The following is a 24,108-nucleotide window of genomic DNA, read 5'->3' as shown; positions in this document are numbered from 1 at the left end:
TGATACTTTATATTTGTGATCTGCCTTGTGTGCTGATTCTGTGTGTACTTGCACTACTGTTACTGAACCTTTATTTGTCTGACCTGCCTTGTCTGCTGATTCTGTGTGTACTTGCACTACTGTTACTGAACCGTTATCTGTCTGACCTGCCTTGTCTGCTAATTCTCTTTGTACTTACACTACTGTTACTGAACCTTTATCTGCCTGACCTGTCTCTTCTGCTGATTCTTTCTTTACTTGCACTATTGTTACTAAACCTTTATCTGCCTGACCTGCCTTGTCTGCTGATTCTGTGTGTACTTGCACTAATGTTACTGAACCTTTATCTGTTTGACCTGCCTTGTTTGCTGATTCTGTGTGTACTTGCACTACTGTTACTGAACCTTTATCTGCCTGACCTGCCTTGTCTGCTGAATCTGTGTGTACTTGCACTGCTGTTACTGAACCTTTATCTGCCTTACCTGCCTTGTCTGCTGATTCTGTGTGTACTTGCTTTACTGTTACTGCACTACTATTACTGAACCTTTATCTGCCTGACCTGCCTTGTCTGCTGAATCTGTGTGTACTTGCACTGCTGTTACTGAACCTTTATCTGCCTTACCTGCCTTGTCTGCTGATTCTGTGTGTACTTGCTTTACTGTTACTGCACTACTGTTACTGAACCTTTATCTGTCTGACCTTGCTTGTCTGCTGATTCTGTATGTACTTGCACTACTGTTACTGATACATTATATTTGTGATCTGCCTTGTGTGCTGATTCTGTGTGTACTTGCACTACTGTTACTGAACCTTTATCTGTCTGACCTGCCTTGTCTGCTGATTCTGTGTGTACTTGCACTACTGTTACTGAACCTTTATCTCCCTGACCTGACTTGTCTGCTGATTCTGTATGTACTTGCACTACTGTTACTGAACCTTTATCTGTCTGACCTGCCTTGTCTGCTGATTCTGTGTGTACTTGCACTACTGTTACTGAACCTTTTCTGTCTGAGCTGCCTTGTCTGCTGATTCTGTGTGTACTTGCACTACTGTTACTGAACCTTTATCTGTTTGACCTGCCTTGTCTGCTAATTCTCTTTGTACTTACCCTACTGTTACTGAACCTTTATCTGCCTGACCTGTCTTGTCTGCTGATTCTTTCTGTACTTGCACTATTGTTACTAAACCTTTATCTGACTGACCTGCCTTTTCTGGTGATTATGTTTGTACTTGCACTACTGTTACTGAACCTTTATCTGTTTGACCTGCCCTGTCTGCTGATTCTGTGTGTACTTGCACTACTGTTACTGAACCTTTATCTGCCTGACCTGCCTTGTCTGCTGAATCTGTGTGTACTTTCACTACTGTTACTGAACCTTTATCTGCCTGACCTGCCTTGTCTGCTGATTCTGTGTGTACTAGCTCTACTGTTACTGAACCTTTATCTGCCTGACCTGCCTTGTCTGCTGATTCTGTGTGTACTTGCACTACTGTTACTGAACCTTTATCTGCCTGACCTGCTTATCTGCTGATTCTGTGTGTACTTGCACTAATGTTACTGAACCTTTATCTGACTGACCTGACTTGTCTGCTGATACTGTGTGTACTTGCATTACTGTTACTGAACCTTTATCTGTCTGAACTGTCTTGTCTGCTGATTCTGTGTGTACTTGCACTACTGTTACTGAACCTTTATCTGTCTGGCCTGCCTTGTCTGCTGATTCTCTGTGTACTTGCACTACTGTTGCTGAACCTTAATCTGTCTGACCTGCCTTGTCTGCTGATTCTGTGTGTACTTGCACTGCTGTTACTAAACCTTTATCTGTCTGGCCTGCCTTGTCTGCTAATTCTGTGTGTACTTGCACTACTGTTACTGAACCTTTATCTGCCTGACCTGCCTTGTCTGCTGATTCTGTGTGTACTTGCACTACTGTTACTGAACCTTTATCTGTCTGACCTGTCTTGTCTGCGGATTCTGTGTGTACTTGCACTACTGTTACTGAACCTTTATCTGCCTGACCTGCTTTGTCTGCTGATTCTGTGTGTACTTGCACTACTATTACTGAACCTTTATCTGCCTGACCTGCCTTGTCTGCTGATTCTGTGTGTAACTGCACTACTGTTACTGAACCTTTATCTCTCTGATCTGCCTTGTCTTCTGATTCTGTGTGTACTAACACTACTGTTACTGAACCTTTATCTGTCTGACCTGCCTTGTCTGCTGATTCTGTGTGCACTTGCACTACTGTTACTGAACCTTTATACACCTGACCTGCCTTGTCTGCTGATTCTGTGTGTACTTGCACTACTGTTACTGAATCTTTTTCTGCCTGACCTGCCTTGTCTGCTGATTCTGTGTGTACTTGCACTACTGTTACTGAACCTTTATCTGTCTGACCTGCCTTGTCTGCTGATTCTGTGTGTACTTGCACTACTGTTACTGAACCTTTATCTGTCTGACCTGCCTTGTCTGCTGATTCTCTGTGTACTTGCACTACTGTTACTGAACCTTTATCTGCCCGACCTGTCATGTCTGCTGATTCTGTGTGTACTTGCACTAGTGTTACTGAACCTTTATCTGTCTGACCTGCCTTGTGTGCTGATACTGTGTGTACTTGCACTAGTGTTACTGAACCTTTATCTGTCTGACCTGCCTTGTCTGCTGATTCTCTGTGTACTTGCACTACTGTTGCTGAACCTTAATCTGTCTGACCTGCCTTGTCTGCTGATTCTGTGTGTACTTGCACTGCTGTTACTAAACCTTTATCTGTCTGGCCTGCCTTGTCTGCTAATTCTGTGTGTACTTGCACTACTGTTACTGAACCTTTATCTGCCTGACCTGCCTTGTCTGCTGATTCTGTGTGTACTTGCACTACTGTTACTGAACCTTTATCTGTCTGACCTGTCTTGTCTGCGGATTCTGTGTGTACTTGCACTACTGTTACTGAACCTTTATCTGTCTGACCTGCCTTGTCTGCTGATTCTGTGTGTACTTGCACTACTGTTACTGAACCTTTATCTGTCTGAACTGCCTTGCCTGCTGATTCTGTGTGTACTTGCACTACTGTTACTGAACCTTTATCTGTCTGACCTGTCTTGTCTGCTGATTCTGTGTGTACTTGCACTACTGTTACTGAATGTGATGAACTGAGTGCTAAGGACTGCAAGGGTACTATCTTTATACCGGGAGATTACTCTGGACATTGTTTGAGCGGCTAAGGCAAAGCCCTAGTACCGGCCTCCTGGAACTTTTTTGGGACAGGTTATTTACACATGTTGGTTACAGAAGCCCAATATGATTTTCCCTTGTAAAAGTGTGTTTTCTACTGGCAATGGGATTATCAGGAATGCTGGGGGGCAGGGGTTTAGTTGAGACTCATGTCTTTTAGGGTATGAATCTGTATCACACGTAACCGGATCCCTGGAACTAGTTTAAGTCACCTCTTGACCCCACCCTGATGACTTATTACTTTTTAGAAGAACCTGCCTCAGTCTCTTAGGCACCACTAATCCTATTACCCATCAAAGGGAGCCTTTGTGCCCGTATTCAGACCAACTGTTATCTGTGTTAATAGCATTCCTATTGTTCCCCTGTCTGATGTGATTATCCAGTTGAAGGTGGATTGTATCTTAAAGGGTATAAAATGTCTGTACACTCTTTAATAAAGTGTTGTTCTTGTTATACTCCAAAAAGTCTTGTCTGATTATTGGGGTATTTTCTGATTATTGATGGTCCCAGTACTAGGGAAGCAGAACAGCAGGGTAACTTATAGGTCCGTCACATTTGTGGCAGTGGTTTGATTTGCTTTCTTATATCTGGGGCATCCAAACCATTACTGGGATTCCAGCGGATGGAGTGTCACTACTCCAACCTCAAGCATACTACACTGAAAGACCTGCTTGAGGCTCGATAACAGACCACCAGTGGTAAATCAAAGGCCACGCTGATTGATGAGCTGATGGAGGACAATAGCACCCCAGACAAGACCTGGGGGTTGGAGGTGAGAAGTGCCTAACTGACCGACCTTCAAAAGGACATCCAGTGGCGTTTGGCTATGTACGATACTGCACCCCCTCCAGAGGTGATCACCCAAATTATTTCAGATGCAACTTGCTTGAAGATGCTGGAGGTCCAACGGGTCACCGGGGAACTGATACCCATGGACGGAAGACCACAAAAGAAACTGCCCTATGCAGTGTTCTGCTCCTTCCAGGATGGTCAGGAGGAGGTTAACCACTACCTACAGGTCTTCGAGACCCAGTGCGACTTGCATGGAATCGATGAGGGTGATCAAGTAACTCTTCTTCTCAGCAAGTTGTCTGGTCAAGCCTTGGATGCCTTTGAAACCATCCCTGCGGAGGACTGCAAAAACCATGACTGGATAAAAGAGAGATTGCTGGCTCGGTACAACATTACTCCGGAGTCTAAGTGGCTTAAGTTCCACCATCTTCAGAACAGAGAGGGACAACCCTATACGGAGCTGGCTTATTAAATGTCCCGATCTGTTGATGCCTGGTTTGCACAATGTCAGGTGTTGGTGGAGGCTGGCCAACTTATCCTGTTGAAACAAATCTACGACCAAACACCCCCAGAAGTTTGGGACTGGGTTAAAGATTGTAAACCGCTGACAGTGGATCAGGCAGCGGTCCTGGCGCACCAGTAGGTGGACTCACGATGAACCCATCATCCATTGATCTGTCCCTTCCAGAGACCAGTCAACCCTGTGCCATAATCTCGGTAACACGGCTGACTGTAAATCCCCAGACCTTCCGCCCTGCTCCTACTCCTCCTGTTAAAAAGATGGAGCCAAGGTGTTATACCTGCAAACAAGTGGGACACATCCGGAATCATTGTCCCCGAGAAGTGTTACAGTCTAACACGAATTGCAAATCAACCAGTCCACTCAGAGTAGCAGCCCATTGCATAGATACCCGGATGATCATCTCTGTGGGCCCAGAGGGTGAGGAAGATTTTGGAATCTTGCATGAGGTTGACCCCATTCAAGAAGCATTGTTGGACAACCGGCAACATCACTTGCAGGCCTTAAGGGTAAACATACAATAGTGCAAAGTCCAGCAGAAGAGCCCAAAGGAGCACGCTGTGAGGAGCCATGGGCCAACTCCTCCAATACAGATCCAATCAAAATATAACAGCAGCTCCTTAGTTCAATACAATTAGTTTTTCTGAAGAGACCGGTATACAGGTAGCAACATTTCGGGGGCACATGAGACTAAGGGGTGTCCACCCAAAACGTTGCTACCTGTATAACTGTCTCTTCAATAAACTGATTGTATTGAACTAAGGAGCTGCTGTTATATTTTCAAGAGGGTAAATGGGCAGCACAGCAAAGGGCTGAGAGACATCAGTGCTACTATCACCTTGGTACAGCCTTGACTGGTCACCGCAGAGAAACACACGGCCAGGCCATCGCAGTACAGGTAGCCAGAGGCAAGATTCTGCGAATCCCGACAGCCCGCATCTACTTGGACTGGGGTGCCGGTGCTTGGGATGTTGAGGATGGAATAATGCGGAAGTTACCTTAACAGCTGATGTGTTGCTTGGATATTACCTGGGCCACCTCTTCTTATCCACCGGAGAGGGTACCTGAAATTTGTTCCATGACCACATGGCAGCAGGCACGGCGGGCAGAACCAGCACTTGATGATGGGACCCAGGTAAGGAAAGGATCCCCTGACTGTGACATGACCCTGTCAACATTTCCTTGGACCAGAACCTCCCAGTTTGCCCAAGCCACCCTTACGACCCATCCCTAGCTAGCTATTGGGAGAGAGCAGGGACTGACCCCGGAGGGTTAGAGGGTGAAAGAATAGAGTGGGAGAAGGGATTGCTGTATCCCATCACCGAAGGGAGGGGGCCCCATTCTGTGCCCAAGAGACAGCTGGTGGTGCCGCAGAACTATTGGCCTCGCCTGCTTAGCATCGGGCATGACATTCACCTAGCTAGTCATTTTGGATTGACCAAGACTCACCACTGCCTTACCCAGTTCTTCTTTTGGCCCGGGATCATGGGGGACATTAGGCACTACTGCCGGACATGCAATACCTATCAGCGGGTGGGCAAGAGGGGTGACCACTCTAAGGCTTCCCTGTATACTCTAACGATGGCTCTCTGAGCCATTTAGTGGGATTTCTGTAGACCTGGTTGGACCCCTACCTCGCCCCAGTCCCTCTGGTAAGAGATATATCTTGATGGTGGTAGATTATGCTACCTGCTACCCGGAGGCAATTCCCCAGACAAATATCCATGCAGAGACAGTGGCAGAGGCCATGATTTGGATCTTTGCCAGGGCGGGTTTTTCCTGGGAGATACTCTCTGACTAGAGGACTCAGTTTACTGCTGAACTGACCCAACAACACTGGATACAATGCGGGATAAAACCTCTGCATAGCTCTCCTTATCACCCCCAGACAAACAGACTGTTAAAGGTTCAATGGAACTCTGAAGCAATTGCTTGGGACATTTTCAACCTCTTACAGGGATTGGGAGAAATTCCTGCCCCACCTCCTGTTTGCTTATCGGGAGGTGCTACAGGAATCCACTGTGTTCTCCCCACTTGAGCTTTTTTATGGGAGCATGGTGAGGGGGCCGCTAGACTTAATTAGAGCTCACTGGGAAGGAGGGTAGGGGGATGAGGAGACCTCTATCATACAGTATGTGTTAGCTTTGATGGACCAGCTGAAAGAACTCACGGACGCTGTCCGGGAGAACCTTCAGTACATGCAGAGACGGCAGAAACAGTGGTACGATTGCCTGGAACTGCACCTTGGCTGTGGGACAGAAAGTTCTCGCCCTGAAGCCAACCAAGGCAGACAAGTTACAGTCCGCCTGGCAAAGACCTTGCAAAGTGGTAAAACAACTCTGTGACACTACCTACCTGGTTGCTAAATGTTCAGATGAAAGAGTCCAGTGGACCTGCCATGTGAATAAACTTAAAGCATACTAGGAGAGGTTGGAAGAGGTTGACGCTATATGCGCTCCCGCCGGGGAAGACAAAGAGAACCTTCCCCTGCCGAAGTCGCCCAGGCAGGCTAGAGATGGTGTAGGAATAGAGGCAGTGAGGTTAGATGAGCAGCTATGGACCTTACAGAAGGAGCTGGTCAGGAGGACCCTTACCCAGTGTAAGGAGATGTTCTCCACCGCCCCTGTTTACACTACCATGGCAGTGCATCATGTGAAGACCCCAGGACAACAGCCTCTACGGCAGGCGGGTACCCAAGGCAGTTAGAGATGGGATGAGGAAAGAGATCAGGGAGATGCTCAATCTAGGAGTCATCTAGCCGTCCAATAGCCCCATGGCAACCCCAGTAGGGTTGGTGCCAAAGTGGGATGGTACGATCCGCTTTTGAGTAGATTGCCGAAGACTTAATGACCGCACCACGACTGACACGTACCCGATGCCTGAGTGGATGAGGTATTAAATCGCATCGCTTGGGGAAACTTTCTGACCACCCTTGACCTATGCAAAGGGTACTGCAAATTCCGCTGGACATGTAAGCTATTCCGGTGTTTATCACCCCATTCGGCCTGTACCAGTTTACAGTCATGCCGTTTGGGATGAAAAATGCTCTGGTGATGTTCCAGTGGATGGTAGATCAGCTCCTCAATGGCCTCCAGGACTATGCCTGCGCATATCTGGATGACATTGCGATCTACAGCGATACCTGGGAAGAGCATCAGCTCCACCTAGGTACGGAGTTGGACAGCATTAGGGCTGCAGGATTGACCCTGAAGCCAGAGAAATTTAGCATAGGGATGTCCGAGGTCCAGTGCCTAAGACATTGTGTGAGTTGTGGGTGACAGAGTCCCGAACCTGTGAAAGTTGAGGCAGTTGCCTACTACCCGGATAAAAACCCAGGTCCGTAGGTTTGTCCCCAACTACAGCACTATTGCCAAATCCCTTATTGACCTGACCAAGAAAAACCTTCCCCGACAGGTCCTGTGGTTCCCAGAGTGTGAGGCTGCCTTTCAACAACTCAAGAGTGCTTTAATATCAACACCCATTCTAGCTGCTCCTGATCCAAAAACAAACGTTTTAATGTCCACACAGATGCCTCTACTTTTGGGTTGGGAGCAGTACTGAGCCATGTGAGGGTCAACGGCATTGAGCACCCGGTGGCCTATATCAGCCGCAAGTTGTTACCCCGGGAAGTGGGATATGCATCCATAGAGATAGTGTCTGGCACTGGTGTGGGCCATGAAAAAGTTACAGCCGTACCTCTATGGACGATTGTTCACTGTGGTCACTGATCACAAGCCTTTAGTTTGGCTCAACAGAGTTTCCAGGGACAATGGGCGCCTATTGCGCTGGTGTCTTGCACTGGAGCCCTACAATTTTACCGTTCAATATCAACCAGGAAAAGCAAAATGGGAATGCTGATGGCCTTTTCCGGCAAATGGATTTATAAGTAGTCCTTACTCCTGGACATCCCCAAGCTGACCCATGTGGATCGAGCTGGGTCTGCCAGACTATGGAACAGGGGGGAAGTATTGTGATGAACTGAGGGCTAAGGATGTCAGGGATATCATCTTTATACCAGGAGAGTACTCGGGGCAGTGTCATGGTATGAGCGGCTAAGGCACAGCCCTAGTACTGGCCTCCTGGAACTGTTTTTGGACAGGTTATTTAGATGTGTAGGTTACAGAAGCCCAATACCATTTTCACTAGTAAAACGAATGGAATTATCAGGAATGCTGGGGGGGGGGGGCAGGGGTTCTGTTGAGAGTTTTGTCTTTCAGGGCAGGAATCTGTATCACACGTAACCAGATCCCTGGAACTAGTTTCAGTCACCTCTATACCCCACCCAGAGGACTCAATTCTTATCAATAGAACCTGCACTAGACTCAGGCACCACTAATCCTTTTACCCATCAAAGGGAGCCTACGTGCCCAGAGTCAGACCAACTGTTATATGTGTTAATAGCATTCCTATTGTTCCTCTGTTTGATGTGATTACCCAGTTAAAGGGGGATTGTCCCTTAAAGAGTATAAAAGGTCTGTACACTCTTCAATAAAGTGTTCTTGTTATATTCCAAAATCAGTCTTGTCTGATTATTGGGGTATTTTTCTGATTATTGGTAGTCCCAGAACTAGGGAAGCAGTACAGGCAGACATACCCAGGCAGGGTGACTTAGAGGTAAGTCACAACTACAATTCATTTGCCGGGAAAGGCCAACAGCATTTCCAACCCTCTTGCTCACCCTCTGACAAGTGTCACAGGTCCAGCAGTAGAATAGCTGGTTAAGGTGGTGATGGGTTTTGGTCACACTGAAATGATCGGCTAGGGGGATGTTATGCCCGATGCTAAGTAGGTGGTGTCGATAGTTCTGTGGCACCACCAACTGTCACTTGGGCACGGAGTGAGGACCTTTTCTTTCAGTGATCGTGTGCAATAATCCCCCCTCCCATTCTATTCTTTCACCTTCTGGAGTCAGTCTCTGCTCTTTCCCGATAACTGTCTAGGGAAGGGTCAGCAAGGGTATCTTGGGAAAACTGGGAGGTCCAGGGGAAGGATGACAATGTCGAGTTGGGGATGGAAGAGTCAGTTCTTACCTGGGTCCCGTCCTCAAGTGCCCGCCTTGCCTGTGTCAGATGGTTATGGCACAAGTTGCTGGTATACTGTCCCCCTGGAATGAAGAGGAGAGATGGCCCAGATTGTTCCCTAGTAGTACATAAGTCGGCAACTTCCGCATCACTCCAACCTCAATATCTTGGGCGTCGACCCCCCAATCCAAATGGATACTAGCTTTAGGGATCTGCAGAATTGTGCCCCTGGCTACCCACACTGCAATAGCCCTACCAGTGTGTTCTGCTGAGGTGATCAACTGAGGTTGTATCAGGGTGACAGTGGCCCCACTGTCTCGCAAGCCCTGGGTAGGCCGCCCATTCACCCTCACTACTTGTCGGTGGTGTTAGCAATTGTCTGTCGAAGCAGCTTGGACGGGATCTACCTCATGTAAGATACCAAATTCCTCTTCCTCCCAGGCTCCTCCCTGACCAGACAGATGGGTCCCTAAGCAATGAACTGCTGCTCGGGAAGGTGGTCTGAGAGTCACTCCTGGGGCAGTTAGCTCTCATATGCCCTATCTGGTTGCAGCCAAAACAACTGGGTCCCATCTTCTTGAGCACCAGAGTGAGAGCTGGGTGAAGATTCGGAGGGGGTATCGCTATCTGAGTTGCTGGAGCCGGGGGACGGTTAGCAGTTGGGTTGGCCAGTTTCTGCAAGGGGTGACTTGTTGGTCCACCAGGACTGCTGCTTGGTCCATGGTTAAGGATTTGCAATCCTTGACCCAGTCCTGGACTTCTAGGGGCATTTGATCATAGAATTGTTCTAACAGAACGAGCTGACTAGCCTCTGCCAAAGTAGTTGCCTGGCATCCGGCAAACCAGGTGTCCACAGACTGGGACATCTGATGTGCAAATTCTGTATAAGGTTTCCCCTCTTTCTTTCACAGGCTATCGAATTTGAGTCGATGGGACTCCAGGGTGATATCATACTGGGCCAATAGTTTTTTTTTTTTTTCTTTCTTGTCTTCTGTAGGAATTGTCTCAAAGATGTCCAATGCTCAATCTGAAAACTTGTTTAGAAGGAGAGTTACCCGGTCCCATTAATCGATTCCCTGCAGGTCCCATTCAGTCTCAAAGACCTGCAAGTACTGGTCAATCTCCTCTTGGCCATCTTGGAAGGCATGGAATGTAGCATAGGGCAACTTCTTCCAACTCCCTTGGTTCACTGGTGCCAGTTCCCCATTGACCTGCTGGATATCCAGCATCCTTAAGCGGGTCCCATCCACGATGATCTGACTAATCACCTCCAGAGGGGGAGGGGTGCTGAACAGTGCTAGCCTCCACTGAATTTCATTCTGGAGGTTAGTTAACTCAGCATTTCTTGCCTCCGATTCTTGGGGTTTTTCTTGAGCTCTTTCACCTTATATAAGTTATGCAATTAGGGCCACCTTCATCTTCCCACTGGTGGTTTGTCCTGTGCTTCAAGCAGATCTTTCAGAGATGTCCTCCTTAGGTTAGCATAATGACTCTTCATCCAATGGGGAATACCGGTGGTGGTTTGGATGCTCCAGGTGTAAGTAAGTTATCCCACTGCTGCCACCAATGTGATGGCTCTCACTTGTGCGCTTCCTGGGTATATCCCCAAGACACTGCTTCCTCGAGACTGGAACCACCACCTTAAATATTTACCCCAAGAATCAGGCAAGACCGATTTTGGGATCAAACAAAAAAGAACACTTTATTAAAACCAAAGATACAAATTTTTATACTGTTCCAGGGACAATGCCCTTTTTGGAATTTGAGTAGACAATAGAGCAGTGCTTTCCAAACTGTGTGTCGGCAGCAGTGTGTAGGTGTGTCCCTGCTTCAGCACAAATTTTTTTGAATCTAAAATTCTTTTTAAATTTCTTTCTTTCATGTAATTAGCAAGAGTCCATGAGCTAGTGACGTATGGGATATACATTCCTACCAGGAGGGGCAAAGTTTCCCAAACCTCAAAATGCCTATAAATACACCCCTCACCACACCCACAATTCAGTTTTACAAACTTTGCCTCCCGTGGAGGTGGTGAAGTAAGTTTGTGCTAGATTCTACGTTGATATGCGCTTCGCAGCAGGCTGGAGCCCGGTTTTCCTCTCAGAGTGCAGTGAATGTCAGAGGGATGTGAAGAGAGTATTGCCTATTTGAATACAATGGTCTTCCTCTAGGGGATCTATTTCATAGGTTCTCTGTTATCGGTCGTAGAGATTTCTTCTCCTACCTCCCTTTTCAGATCGACGATACACTCTAATATACCATTACCTCTACTGATTCTCGTTTCAGTACTGGTTTGGCTATCTACTATATGTAGATGAGTGTCTTGGGGTAAGTAAGTCTTATTTTATTATGACACTCTAAAGCTATGGTTGGGCACTTTATTTATAAAGTTCTAAATATATGTGTTTAAACTTATATTTGCCATGATTCAGGGTAATCAGTATTCCTTATTTCAGACAGTCAGTTTCATTATTTGGGATAATGCATATGAATGATTATTTTTTCTTACCTTAAAAGTTTTTCAATTTACTTTTTTCCCTGTGGGCTATTAGGCTCGCGGGGACTGAAAATGCTTCAATTTATTGCGTCATTTTTGGCACGGACTTTTTTGGCGCAAAAATGTTGTCATTTCCGGCGCCCTAATTGACGCCGGAAGATGTTCATGGTTGCGTCATTTTTTTGACGTTTTTTGTGTTCAGACTTTTTTTGCGCCAAAAATGTGGGCGTTATTTTTTTCTGCGTCACCGGATGTGGCGTCATACTTGGCGCCAAAAAATATAGGCGTTGTACTTATCGCCAATAATGTGGGCGTCATTTCTTTCATGTAATTAGCAAGAGTCCATGAGCTAGTGACGTATGGGATATACATTCCTACCAGGAGGGGCAAAGTTTCCCAAACCTCAAAATGCCTATAAATACACCCCTCACCACACCCACAAATCAGTTTTACAAACTTTGCCTCCTGTGGAGGTGGTGAAGTAAGTTTGTGCTAGATTCTACGTTGATATGCGCTCCGCAGCAGATTGGAGCCCGGTTTTCCTCTCAGCGTGCAGTGAATGTCAGAGGGATGTGAAGAGAGTATTGCCTATTTGAATTCAATGATCTCCTTCTACGGGGTCTATTTCATAGGTTCTCTGTTATCGGTCGTAGAGATTCATCTCTTACCTCCCTTTTCAGATCGACGATATACTCTTATATAGCATTACCTCTACTGATTCTCGTTTCAGTACTGGTTTGGTTTTCTACTACATGTAGATGAGTGTCCTGGGGTAAGTAAGTCTTATTTTTGTGACACTCTAAGCTATGGTTGGGCACTTTTATATAAAGTTCTAAATATTTGTGTTTAAACATTTATTTGCCTTGATTCAGGATGTTCAACATTCCTTATTTCAGACAGTCAGTTTCATTATTTGGGATAATGCATTTGAATAATCAATTTTTTTCTTACCTTAAAATTTGACTTTTTTCCCTGTGGGCTGTTAGGCTCGCGGGGGCTGAAAATGCTTCATTTTATTGCGTCATTTTGGCGCGGACTTTTTTGGCGCAAAAAATTCTTTGTTATTTCCGGCGTCGTTCTTGTCACCGGAAGTTGCGTCATTTTTTGACGTTTTTGCGCCAAAAGTGTCGGCGTTACCGGATGTGGCGTCATTTTTGCCGCTAAAAGCATTTAGGCGCCAAATAATGTGGGCGTCTTTTTTGGCGCTAAAAAATAGGGGCGTCATTATTGTCTCCACATTATTTAAGTCTCATTGTTTATTTGCTTTTGGTTGCTAGAAGCTTGTTCACTGGCATTTTTTCCCATTCCTGAAACTGTCATTTAAGGAATTTGATCAATTTTGCTTTATATGTTGTTTTTTCTATTACATATTGCAAGATGTCTTAGATTGACCCTGAATCAGAAGATACTTCTGGAAAATCGCTGCCTGATGTTGGATCTACCAAAGTTAAGTGTATTTGCTGTAAACTTGTGGTATCTGTTCCTCCAGCTGTTGTTTGTAATGAATGTCATGACAAACTTGTTAATGCAGATAATATTTCCTTTAGTAATGTTACATTACCTGTTGTTGTTCCATCAACATCTAATACTCAGAGTGTTCCTGTTAACATAAGAGATTTTGTTCCTAAATCCATTAAGAAGGCTATGTCTGTTATTCCTCCTTCTAGTAAGCGTAAAAGGTCTTTTAAAACTTCTCCTTTTTCAGATGAATTTTTAAATGAACATCATCATTCTGATTCTGATAATGTTTCCTCTGGTTCAGAGGATTCAGTTTCAGAGGTTGATGCTGATAAATCTTCATATTTATTCAAAATGGAATTTATTCATTCTTTACTTAAAGAAGTCTTAATTGCATTAGAGATAGAGGACTCTGGTCCTCTTGATACTAAATCTAAACGTTTAAATAAGGTTTTTAAATCTCCTGTAGTTATTCCAGAAGTTTTTCCTGTCCCTGATGCTATTTCTGAAGTAATTTCCAGGGAATGGAATAATTTGGGTAATTCTTTCACTCCTTCTAAACGTTTTAAGCAATTATATCCTGTGCCATCTGACAGATTAGAGTTTTGGGACAAAATCCCTAAGGTTGATGGGGCTATCTCGACTCTTGCTAAACGTACTACTATTCCTACGGCAGATGGTACTTCCTTTAAGGATCCTTTAGATAGGAAAATTGAATCCTTCCTAAGAAAAGCTTACTTATGTTCAGGTAATCTTCTTAGACCTGCTATATCTTTAGCGGATGTTGCTGCAGCTTCAACTTTTTGGTTGGAAGCTTTAGCGCAACAAGTAACAGATCATAATTCTCATAGCATTGTTAATCTTCTTCAACATGCTAATAATTTTATTTGTGATGCCATCTTTGATATCATTAGGGTTGATGTCAGGTATATGTCTCTAGCTATTTTAGCTAGAAGAGCTTTATGGCTTAAAACTTGGAATGCTGATATGTCTTCTAAGTCAACTTTGCTTTCCCTTTCTTTCCAGGGTAATAAATTATTTGGTTCACAGTTGGATTCTATTATTTCAACTGTTACTGGGGGGAAAGGAACTTTTTTACCACAGGATTAAAAATCTAAAGGTAAATTTAGGTCTACTAATCGTTTTCGTTCCTTTCGTCACAATAAGGAACAAAAACCTGATCCTTCCCCTACAGGAGCAGTATCAGTTTGGAAACCATCTCCAGTCTGGAATAAATCCAAGCCTTTTAGAAAGCAAAAGCCAGCTCCCAAGTCAACATGAAGGTGCGGCCCTCATTCCAGCTCAGCTGGTAGGGGGCAGATTACGATTTTTCAAAGAAATTTGGATCAATTCGATTCACAATCTTTGGATTCAGAACATTGTTTCACAAGGGTACAGAATAGGCTTCAAGATAAGGCCTCCTGCAAGAAGATTTTTTCTTTCCCATGTCCCAGTAAATCCAGTGAAGGCTCAAGCATTTCTGAAATGTGTTTCAGATCTAGAGTTGGCTGGAGTAATTATGCCAGTTCCAGTTCTGGAACAGGGGCTGGGGTTTTACTCAAATCTTTTCATTGTACCAAAGAAGGAGAATTCCTTCAGACCAGTTCTGGATTTAAAAATATTGAATCATTATGTAAGGATACCAACATTCAAAATGGTAACTATAAGGAGTATTCTGCCTTTTGTTCAGCAAGGGCATTATATGTCCACAATAGATTTACAGGATGCATATCTGCATATTCCGATTCATCCAGATCACTATCAGTTTCTGAGATTCTCTTTCCTAGACAAGCATTACCAGTTTGTGGCTCTGCCGTTTGGCCTAGCAACAGCTCCAAGGATTTTTACAAAGGTTCTCGGTGCCCTTCTCTCTGTAATGAGAGAACAGGGTATTGTGGTATTTCCTTATTTGGACGATATCTTGGTACTTGCTCAGTCTTCACATTTAGCAGAATCTCATACGAATCGACTTGTATTGTTTCTTCGAGAACATGGTTGGAGGATCAATTTACCAAAAAGTTCATTGATTCCTCAGACAAGGGTAACCTTTTTAGGTTTCCAGATAGATTCAGTGTCCATGACTCTGTCTCTGACAGACAAGAGACGTCTAAAATTGGTTTCAGCTTGTCGAAACCTTCAGTCTCAATCATTCCCTTCGGTAGCCTTATGCATGGAAATTCTAGGTCTTATGACTGCTGCATCGGACGCAATCCCCTTTGCTCGTTTTCACATGCGACCTCTTCAGCTCTGTATGCTGAACCAGTGGTGCAGGGATTATACAAAGATATCTCAATTAATATCTTTAAAACCGATTGTACGACACTCTCTGACGTGGTGGACAGACCACCATCGTTTAGTTCAGGGGGCTTCTTTTGTTCTTCCGACCTGGACTGTGATTTCAACAGATGCAAGTCTGACAGGTTGGGGAGCTGTTTGGGGGTCTCTGACAGCACAAGGGGTTTGGGATTCTCAGGAGGTGAGATTACCAATCAACATTTTGGAACTCCGTGCAATTTTCAGAGCTCTTCAGTCATGGCCTCTTCTAAAGAGAGAGTCGTTCATTTGTTTTCAGACGGACAATGTCACAACCGTGGCATATGTCAATCATCAAGGAGGGACTCACAGTCCTCTGGCTATGAAAGAAGTATCTCGAATACTGGTATGGGCGGAATCCAGCTCCTGTCTAATTTCTGCGGTTCATATCCCAGGTATAGACAATTGGGAAGCGGATTATCTCAGTCGCCAAACGTTACATCCGGGCGAATGGTCTCTTCACCCAGAGGTATTTCTTCAGATTGTTCAAATGTGGGGACTTCCAGAAATAGATCTGATGGCTTCTCATCTAAACAAGAAGCTTCCCAGGTATCTGTCAAGATCCAGGGATCCTCTAGCGGAGGCAGTGGATGCATTGTCACTTCCTTGGAAGTATCATCCTGCCTATATCTTTCCGCCTCTAGTTCTTCTTCCAAGAGTGATTTCCAAGATTCTAAAGGAGTGCTCGTTTGTTCTGCTGGTGGCTCCAGCATGGCCTCACAGGTTTTGGTATGCGGATCTTGTCCGGATGGCCACTTGCCAACCGTGGACTCTTCCGTTAAGACCAGACCTTCTATCGCAAGGTCCTTTTTTCCATCAGGATCTCAAATCCTTAAATTTGAAGGTATGGAGATTGAACGCTTGATTCTCAGTCATAGAGGTTTCTCTGACTCTGTGATTAATACTATGTTACAGGCTCGTAAAACTGTATCTAGGAAGATATATTATCGAGTCTGGAAGATTTGCATTTCTTGGTGTTTTTCTCATCATTTTTCTTGGCATTCTTTTAGAATTCCTAGAATTTTACAGTTTCTTCAGGATGGTTTGGATAAAGGTTTGTCTGCAAGTTCCTTGAAAGGTCAAATCTTCTCTTTCTGTTCTTTTTCACAGAAAGATTGCTAGTCTTCCTGATATTCATTGTTTTGTACAAGCTTTGGCTCGTATAAAACCTGTTATTAAGTCAATTTCTCCTCCTTGGAGTTTGAATTTGGTTCTGGGGGCTCTTCAAGCTCCTCCGTTTGAACCTATGCATTCGCTGGACATTAAATTACTTTCTTGGAAAGTTTTGTTTCTTTTGGCCATCTCTTCTGCTAGAAGAGTTTCTGAATTATCTGCTCTTTCTTGTGAGTCTCCTTTTCTGATTTTTCATCAGGATAAGGCGGTGTTGCGAACTTCTTTTAAATTTTTACCTAAGGTTGTGAATTCTAACAACATTAGTATAGAAATTGTGGTTCCTTCATTGTGTCCTAATCCTAAGAATTCTAAGGAAAAGTCGTTGCATTCTTTGGATGTAGTTAGAGCTTTGAAATATTATGTTGAAGCTACTAAGGATTTCCGAAAGACTTCTAGTCTATTTGTTATCTTTTCCGGTTCTAGGAAAGGTCAGAAGGCTTCTGCCATTTCTTTGGCAACTTGGTTAAAATCTTTGATTCATCATGCTTATGTCGAGTCGGGTAAAACTCCGCCTCAAAGGATTACAGCTCATTCTACTAGGTCAGTTTCTACTTCCTGGGCGTTTAGGAATGAAGCTTCAGTTGATCAGATTTGCAAAGCAGCCACTTGGTCTTCTTTGCATACTTTTACTAAATTCTACCATTTTGATGTGTTTCTTCTTCTGAAGCAGTTTTTGGTAGAAAAGTACTCCAGGCAGCTGTTTCAGTTTGATTCTTCTGCTTATAATTTCAGTTTTTTTTTCATTATGAGATTTAAACTTTATTTTGGGTGTGGATTTTTTTCAGTGGAATTGGCTGTCTTTATTTTATCCCTCCCTCTCTAGTGACTCTTGCGTGGAAGATCCACATCTTGGGTAGTCATTATCCCATACGTCACTAGCTCATGGACTCATGCTAATTACATGAAAGAAAACATAATTTATGTAAGAACTTACCTGATAAATTCATTTCTTTCATATTAGCAAGAGTCCATGAGGCCCACCCTTTTTTGTGGTGGTTATGATTTTTTTGTATAAAGCACAATTATTCCAATTCCTTATTTTTTATGCTTTCGCACTTTTTTCTTATCACCCCACTTCTTGGCTATACGTTAAACTGATTTGTGGGTGTGGTGAGGGGTGTATTTATAGGCATTTTGAGGTTTGGGAAACTTTGCCCCTCCTGGTAGGAATGTATATCCCATACGTCACTAGCTCATGGACTCTTGCTAATATGAAAGAAATGAATTTATCAGGTAAGTTCTTACATAAATTATGTTTTTTGGCGCCAAAAAATGTTGGCCTCATTCTTGTCTCCACCTTTTTTTCACATTATTTCAGTCTCATTTTTCATTGCTTCTGGTTGCTAGAGGCTTGTTCATTGGCATTTTTTCCCATTCCTGAAACTGTCATTTAAGGACTTTGATAATTTTGCTTTATATGTTGTTTTTTCTATTACATATTGCAAGATGTCTCAACTTGACCCTGGATCAGAATCTACTTCTGGAAAGACGCTGCCTGATGCTGGTTCTACCAAAGTTAAGTGCATTTGTTGTAAACTTGTGGTAACTGTTCCTCCGGCTGTAGTTTCTGATGAATGTCATGATAAACTTGCTAATGTAGATAGTATTTCCATTAGTAATAATCCATTACCTGTTGTTATTCCTTCAACATCTAATGCTCAGGATGTTCCTGTTAATGTAAAAGAATTTGTTTCTAAATCTATTAGGAAGGCTCTGTCTGTTATTCCTCCTTCCAGTAAACGTAAAAGGTCTTTTAAAACTTCTCATATTTCAGATTAATTTTTAAGTGACCGTCATCATTCTGACTTGTCTGTTTCTGATGAGGATTTATCTGGTTCAGAAGATTCTGTCTCAGATATTGACACTGATAAATCTTCATATTTATTTAAAATGGAATTTGTTCGTTCTTTACTTAAAGAAGTGTTAATCGCATTAGATATGGAGGAGTCTAGTCCTCTTGATACTAAATCTACTAAGCGTTTAAATTCGGTTTTCAAACCTCATATAGTTATTCCAGAAGTTTTTCCTGTCCCTGATGCTATTTCTGAAGTAATTTCTAGGGAATGGAATAATCTGGGTACTTCATTTACTCCTTCTCAAAGGTTTAAGAAATTGTACCCTGTGCCATCTGATAGATTAGAGTTTTGGGACAAAATCCCTAAAGATGATGGGGCTATCTCTACTCTTGCTAAACGTACTACTATTCCTACGGCGGATAGTACTTCCTTTAAGGATCCTTTAGATAGGAAGCTTGAATCCTTTCTAAGGAGAGCTTATTTATGTTCAGGTAATCTTCTTAGACCTGCTATTTCTTTGGCTGATGTTGCTGCTGCTTCCACTTTCTGGTTGGAGGCTTTAGCGCAACAAGTGTCAGACCATAATACTCATAGCATTGTTAAACTTCTTCAACATGCTAATAACTTTATTTGCGATGCCATCTTTGATATCATTAGAATTGATGTCAGGTATATGTCTTTAGCTATTTTAGCTAGAAGAGCTTTATGGCTTAAAACTTGGAATTCAGATATGACTTCTAAGTCAACTTTGCTTTCTCTCTCTTTACAAGGTAATACATTATTTGGTTCTCAGTTGGATTCTATTATTTCAACTGTTATTGGGGGGAAAGGAACTTTTTTGCCTCAGGACAAAAAATCTAAAGGTAAATACAGGGCTGCTAATCGTTTTCGTTCCTTTAGTCAGAATAAGGAACAGAAGCCTAACCCTTCCCCTAAAGGAACGGTTTCCGTTTGGAAACCTTCTCCAGTCTGGAATAAATCCAAGCCTTTTAGAAAGTCAAAGCCAGCTCCCAAGTCCACATGAAGGTGCGGCCCTCATTCCAGCGCAGCTGGTAGGGGGCAGGTTACGATTTTTCAAAGATATTTGGATCAATTCGATTCACAGTCTTTGGATTCAGAACATTGTTTCACAAGGGTACAGAATAGGTTTCAAGGCAAGGCAGCCTGCGAGAAGATTTTTTTCTCTCTCAAATTCCAATAAACCCAGTGAAGGCTCAGGCGTTTCTGAAATGTGTTTCAGATCTAGAGTTGGCTGGGGTAATTGTGCCAGTTCCAGTTCTGGAACGGGGTCTGGGGTTTTACTCAAATCTATTCATTTTTCCAAAGAAGGAGAATTCCTTCAGACCAGTTCTGGATCTAAAAATATTGAATCGTTATGTAAGGATACCAACATTCAAAATGGTGACTATAAGGACTATTCTGCCTTTTGTTCAGCAAGGGCATTATATGTCCACAATAGATTTACAGGATGCATACCTTCATATTCCAATTCATCCAGCTCATTATCAGTTTCTGAGATTCTCTTTTCTAGACAAGCATTACCAGTTTGTGGCCCTTCCGTTTGGCCTAGCAACAGCTCCAAGGATCTTTTCGAAGGTTCTCGGTGCCCTTCTCTCTGTAATCAGAGAACAGGGCATTGCGGTATTTCCTTATTTGGACGATATCTTGGTACTTGCTCAGTCTTCACATTCTGCAGAATCTCATACGAATCAACTTGTGTCGTTTCTTCAAAGACATGGTTGGAGGATCAATTTACCAAAGAGTTCGTTGATTCCTCAGACAAAGGTAACCTTTTTGGGTTTTCAAATAGATTCAGTGTCCATGACCTTGTCTCTAACAGAAAAGAGACGTCTGAAATTGGTTTCAGCCTGTCGAAACCTTCAGTCTCAATCGTTCCCTTTCGGTAGCTTTGTGCATGGAAATTCTAGGTCTCATGACTGCTGCATCGGGCGCGATCCCCTTTGCTCGTTTTCACATGCGACCTCTTCAGCTTTGTATGCTGAACCAGTGGTGCAGGGATTATACAAAGATATCACAATTAATATCCTTAAATCCCAATGTACGACACTCTCTGACGTGGTGGATAGATCACCATCGTTTAGTCCAAGGGGCTTCTTTTGTTCGTCCAACCTGGACTGTGATCTCAACAGATGCGAGTCTGTCAGGTTGGGGAGCTGTATGGGGATATCTGACAGCGCAGGGGGTTTGGGAATCTCAGGAGGCGAGATTACCAATCAACATTTTGGAACTCTGTGCGATTTTCAGAGCTCTTCAGTTCTGGCCTCTTCTGAAGAGAGAATCGTTTATTTGTTTTCAGACAGACAATGTCACAACCGTGGCATATGTCAATCATCAAGGTGGGACTCACAGTCCTCAGGCTATGAAAGAAGTATCTCGTATACTTGTATGGGTGGAATCCAGCTCCTGTCTAATCTCTGTGGTTCACATCCCAGGTGTAGACAATTCGGAAGCGGATTATCTCAGTCGCCAGACGTTACATCCGGGCGAATGGTCTCTTCACCCAGAGGTATTTCTTCAGATTGTTCAAATCTGGGGACTTCCAGAAATAGATCTGATGGCCTCACATCTAAACAAAAAACTTCCCAGGTATCTGTCCAGATCCAGGGATCCTCAGGCGGAGGCATTGGACGCGTTGTTGCTTCCTTGGAATTATCATCCTGCCTATATCTTTCCGCCTCTAGTTCTTCTTCCAAAAGTGATTTCCAAAATTCTAATGGAACGTTCGTTTGTACTGCTGGTGGCTCAAGCATGGCCTCACAGGTTTTGGTATGCGGATCTCATTCGGATGGCCAGTTGCCAACCTTGGACTCTTCCGTTAAGACCAGACCTTCTATCTCAAGGCCCTTTTTTCCATCAGGATCTCAAATCATTAAATTTGAAGGTATGGAAATTGAATGCTTGATTCTTAGTCATAGAGGTTTCTCTGACTCAGTAATTAATACTATGTTACAGGCTCGTACATCTGTGTCTAGGAAGATTTATTATCGAGTCTGGAAGACTTACATTTCTTGGTGTTCTTCTCATAAATTCTGCTGGCATTCTTTTATTATTCCTAGAATTTTGCAGTTTCTTCAGGATGGTTTGGATAAAGGTTTGTCGGCAAGTTCCTTGAAAGGACAAATCTCTGCTCTTTCTGTTCTTTTTCACAGAAAAATTGCTAATCTTCCTGATATTCATTGTTTTGTACAGGCTTTGGTTCGTATCAAACCTGTCATTAAGTCAATCTCTCCTCCTTGGAGTCTTAATTTGGTTCTGAGGGCTTTACAAGCTCCTCCAATTGAACCTATGCATTCTCTGGATATTAAATTACTTTCTTGGAAAGTTTTGTTCCTTTTGGCCATCTCTTCTGCTAGAAGAGTTTCTGAGTTATCTGCTCTTTCTTGTGAATCTCCTTTTCTGATTTTTCATCAGGATAAGGCGGTGTTGCGGACTTCATTTCAATTTTTACCTAAGGTTGTGAATTCTAACATTAGTAGAGAAATTGTTGTCCCTTCATTGTGTCCGAATCCTAAGAATTCTCTGGAGAAATCTTTACATTCTTTGGATGTAGTAAGAGCTTTAAAATATTATGTTGAAGCTACTAAAGATTTTAGGAAGACTTCCAGTCTATTTGTTATTTTTTCTGGTTCCAGGAAAGGTCAGAAGGCCTCCGCCATTTCTTTGGCGTCTTGGTTAAAGTCTTTGATTCATCATGCTTATGTAGAGTCGGGTAAATCCCCGCCTCAAAGGATTACAGCTCATTCTACTAGGTCAGTTTCTACTTCCTGGGCGTTTAGGAATGAAGCTTCTGTTGATCAGATTTGCAAAGCAGCAACTTGGTCTTCTTTGCATACTTTTACTAAATTCTACCATTTTGATGTTTTCTGTTCTTCTGAAGCAGTTTTTGGTAGAAAAGTACTTCAGGCAGCTGTTTCAGTTTGATTCTTCTGCTTATAATTTCAGTTTTTTTCATTATTAAGATTAAAACTTTTGTTTTGGGTTGTGGATTATTTTTCAGAGGAATTGGCTGTTTTTATTTTATCCCTCCCTCTCTAGTGACTCTTGCGTGGAAGTTCCACATCTTGGGTATCTGCTATCCCATACGTCACTAGGTCATGGACTCTTGCTAATTACACGAAAGAAAACATAATTTATGTAAGAACTTACCTGATAAATTAATTTCTTTCATATTAGCAAGAGTCCATGAGGCCCACCCTTTTTTGTGGTGGTTATGATTTTTTTGTATACAGCACAATTATTCCAATTCCTTATTTTGATGCTTTCGCTCCTTTCTAATCACCTCACTTCTTGGCTATTCGTTAAACTGAATTGTGGGTGTGGTGAGGGGTGTATTTATAGGCATTTTGAGGTTTGGGAAACTTTGCCCCTCCTGGTAGGAATGTATATCCCATACGTCACTAGCTCATGGACTCTTGCTAATATGAAAGAAATGAATTTATCAGGTAAGTTCTTACATAAATTATGTTTTTTGGTTTCCACCTTTCCGCCTGCCTGCTACGCATAACACGTAGTTGACACGTGATTGATACCTAGTGGGTCACAGATCATCTTAACCTATTGGCGCAGCTTAGCAGGAACTGAAACTATTCCCATTGGCTGCACATTGGCTCCTGACTGCACGTGTAGTCTCCCCAATCGGCTTGTGACTGCATGTGTAGTCTCCCCAATCGGCTTGTGACTGCACGTGTAGTCTCCCCAATCGGCTTGTGACTGCACGTGTAGTCTCCCCAATCGGCTTGTGACTGCACGTGTAGTCTCCCCAATCGGCTTGTGACTGCACGTGTAGTCTCCGCGATCGTCTTGTGACTGCACGTGTAGTCTCCCCAATCGGCTTGTGACTGCACGTGTAGTCTCCCCAATCGGCTTGTGACTGCACGTGTAGTCTCCCCAATCGGCTTGTGACTGCACGTGTAGTCTCCCCAATCAGCTTGTGACTGCACGTGTAGTCTCCCCAATCAGTTTGTGACTGCATGTGTAGTCAGTGAGTTGGACAGTAGTTAGTCGGACACGGAGAGCTCTGAGAGCAGCAGCTTAAACACTGAGCTGAAGTCAGAAGTCAGTGGGGTTTTTTTTTGCAGCTAGCTCCCAGTAGTTCATTGCTGCTCTTGATATATGGATAGGAAGCAGCTATTGGTGTTATTAATTCTTGCACATACTTACTGTTACTTGTAAATACATTTAGTTATTATATAATTTATGTGTCTGTATCTCTTAAAACAAGTTCGTTTAACCTCCTGTTTGCTGGGACAACTGAATTACTGTGTCGGTCTAAAAAGTGTCACCAACATGAAACGTTTGTAAAGCTCTGC

At 43.4% G+C, this 24,108-nt stretch overlaps 1 protein-coding gene across 1 annotated transcript in view; it reads right to left on the bottom strand.

Moving 5' to 3' along the window:
* Window positions 1–10,605: 10,605 nt before the first annotated feature.
* The window catches only part of LOC128636772 (E3 ubiquitin/ISG15 ligase TRIM25-like), a 70,923-nt gene continuing 57,420 nt past the window's right edge, over window positions 10,606–24,108 (bottom strand). The window contains exon 3 of the mRNA XM_053689751.1: window positions 10,606–10,925. Coding sequence (XP_053545726.1) covers window positions 10,606–10,925 — 320 coding nt within the window. The remainder of the gene's footprint in view (window positions 10,926–24,108) is intronic.

The sequence above is a fragment of the Bombina bombina genome, chromosome 7, assembly GCF_027579735.1.
Source record: "Bombina bombina isolate aBomBom1 chromosome 7, aBomBom1.pri, whole genome shotgun sequence".
Taxonomy (NCBI): domain Eukaryota; kingdom Metazoa; phylum Chordata; class Amphibia; order Anura; family Bombinatoridae; genus Bombina; species Bombina bombina.
Note: the sequence above shows the minus strand (reverse complement) of the source record. Positions and strands in the feature narration are given on the sequence as shown.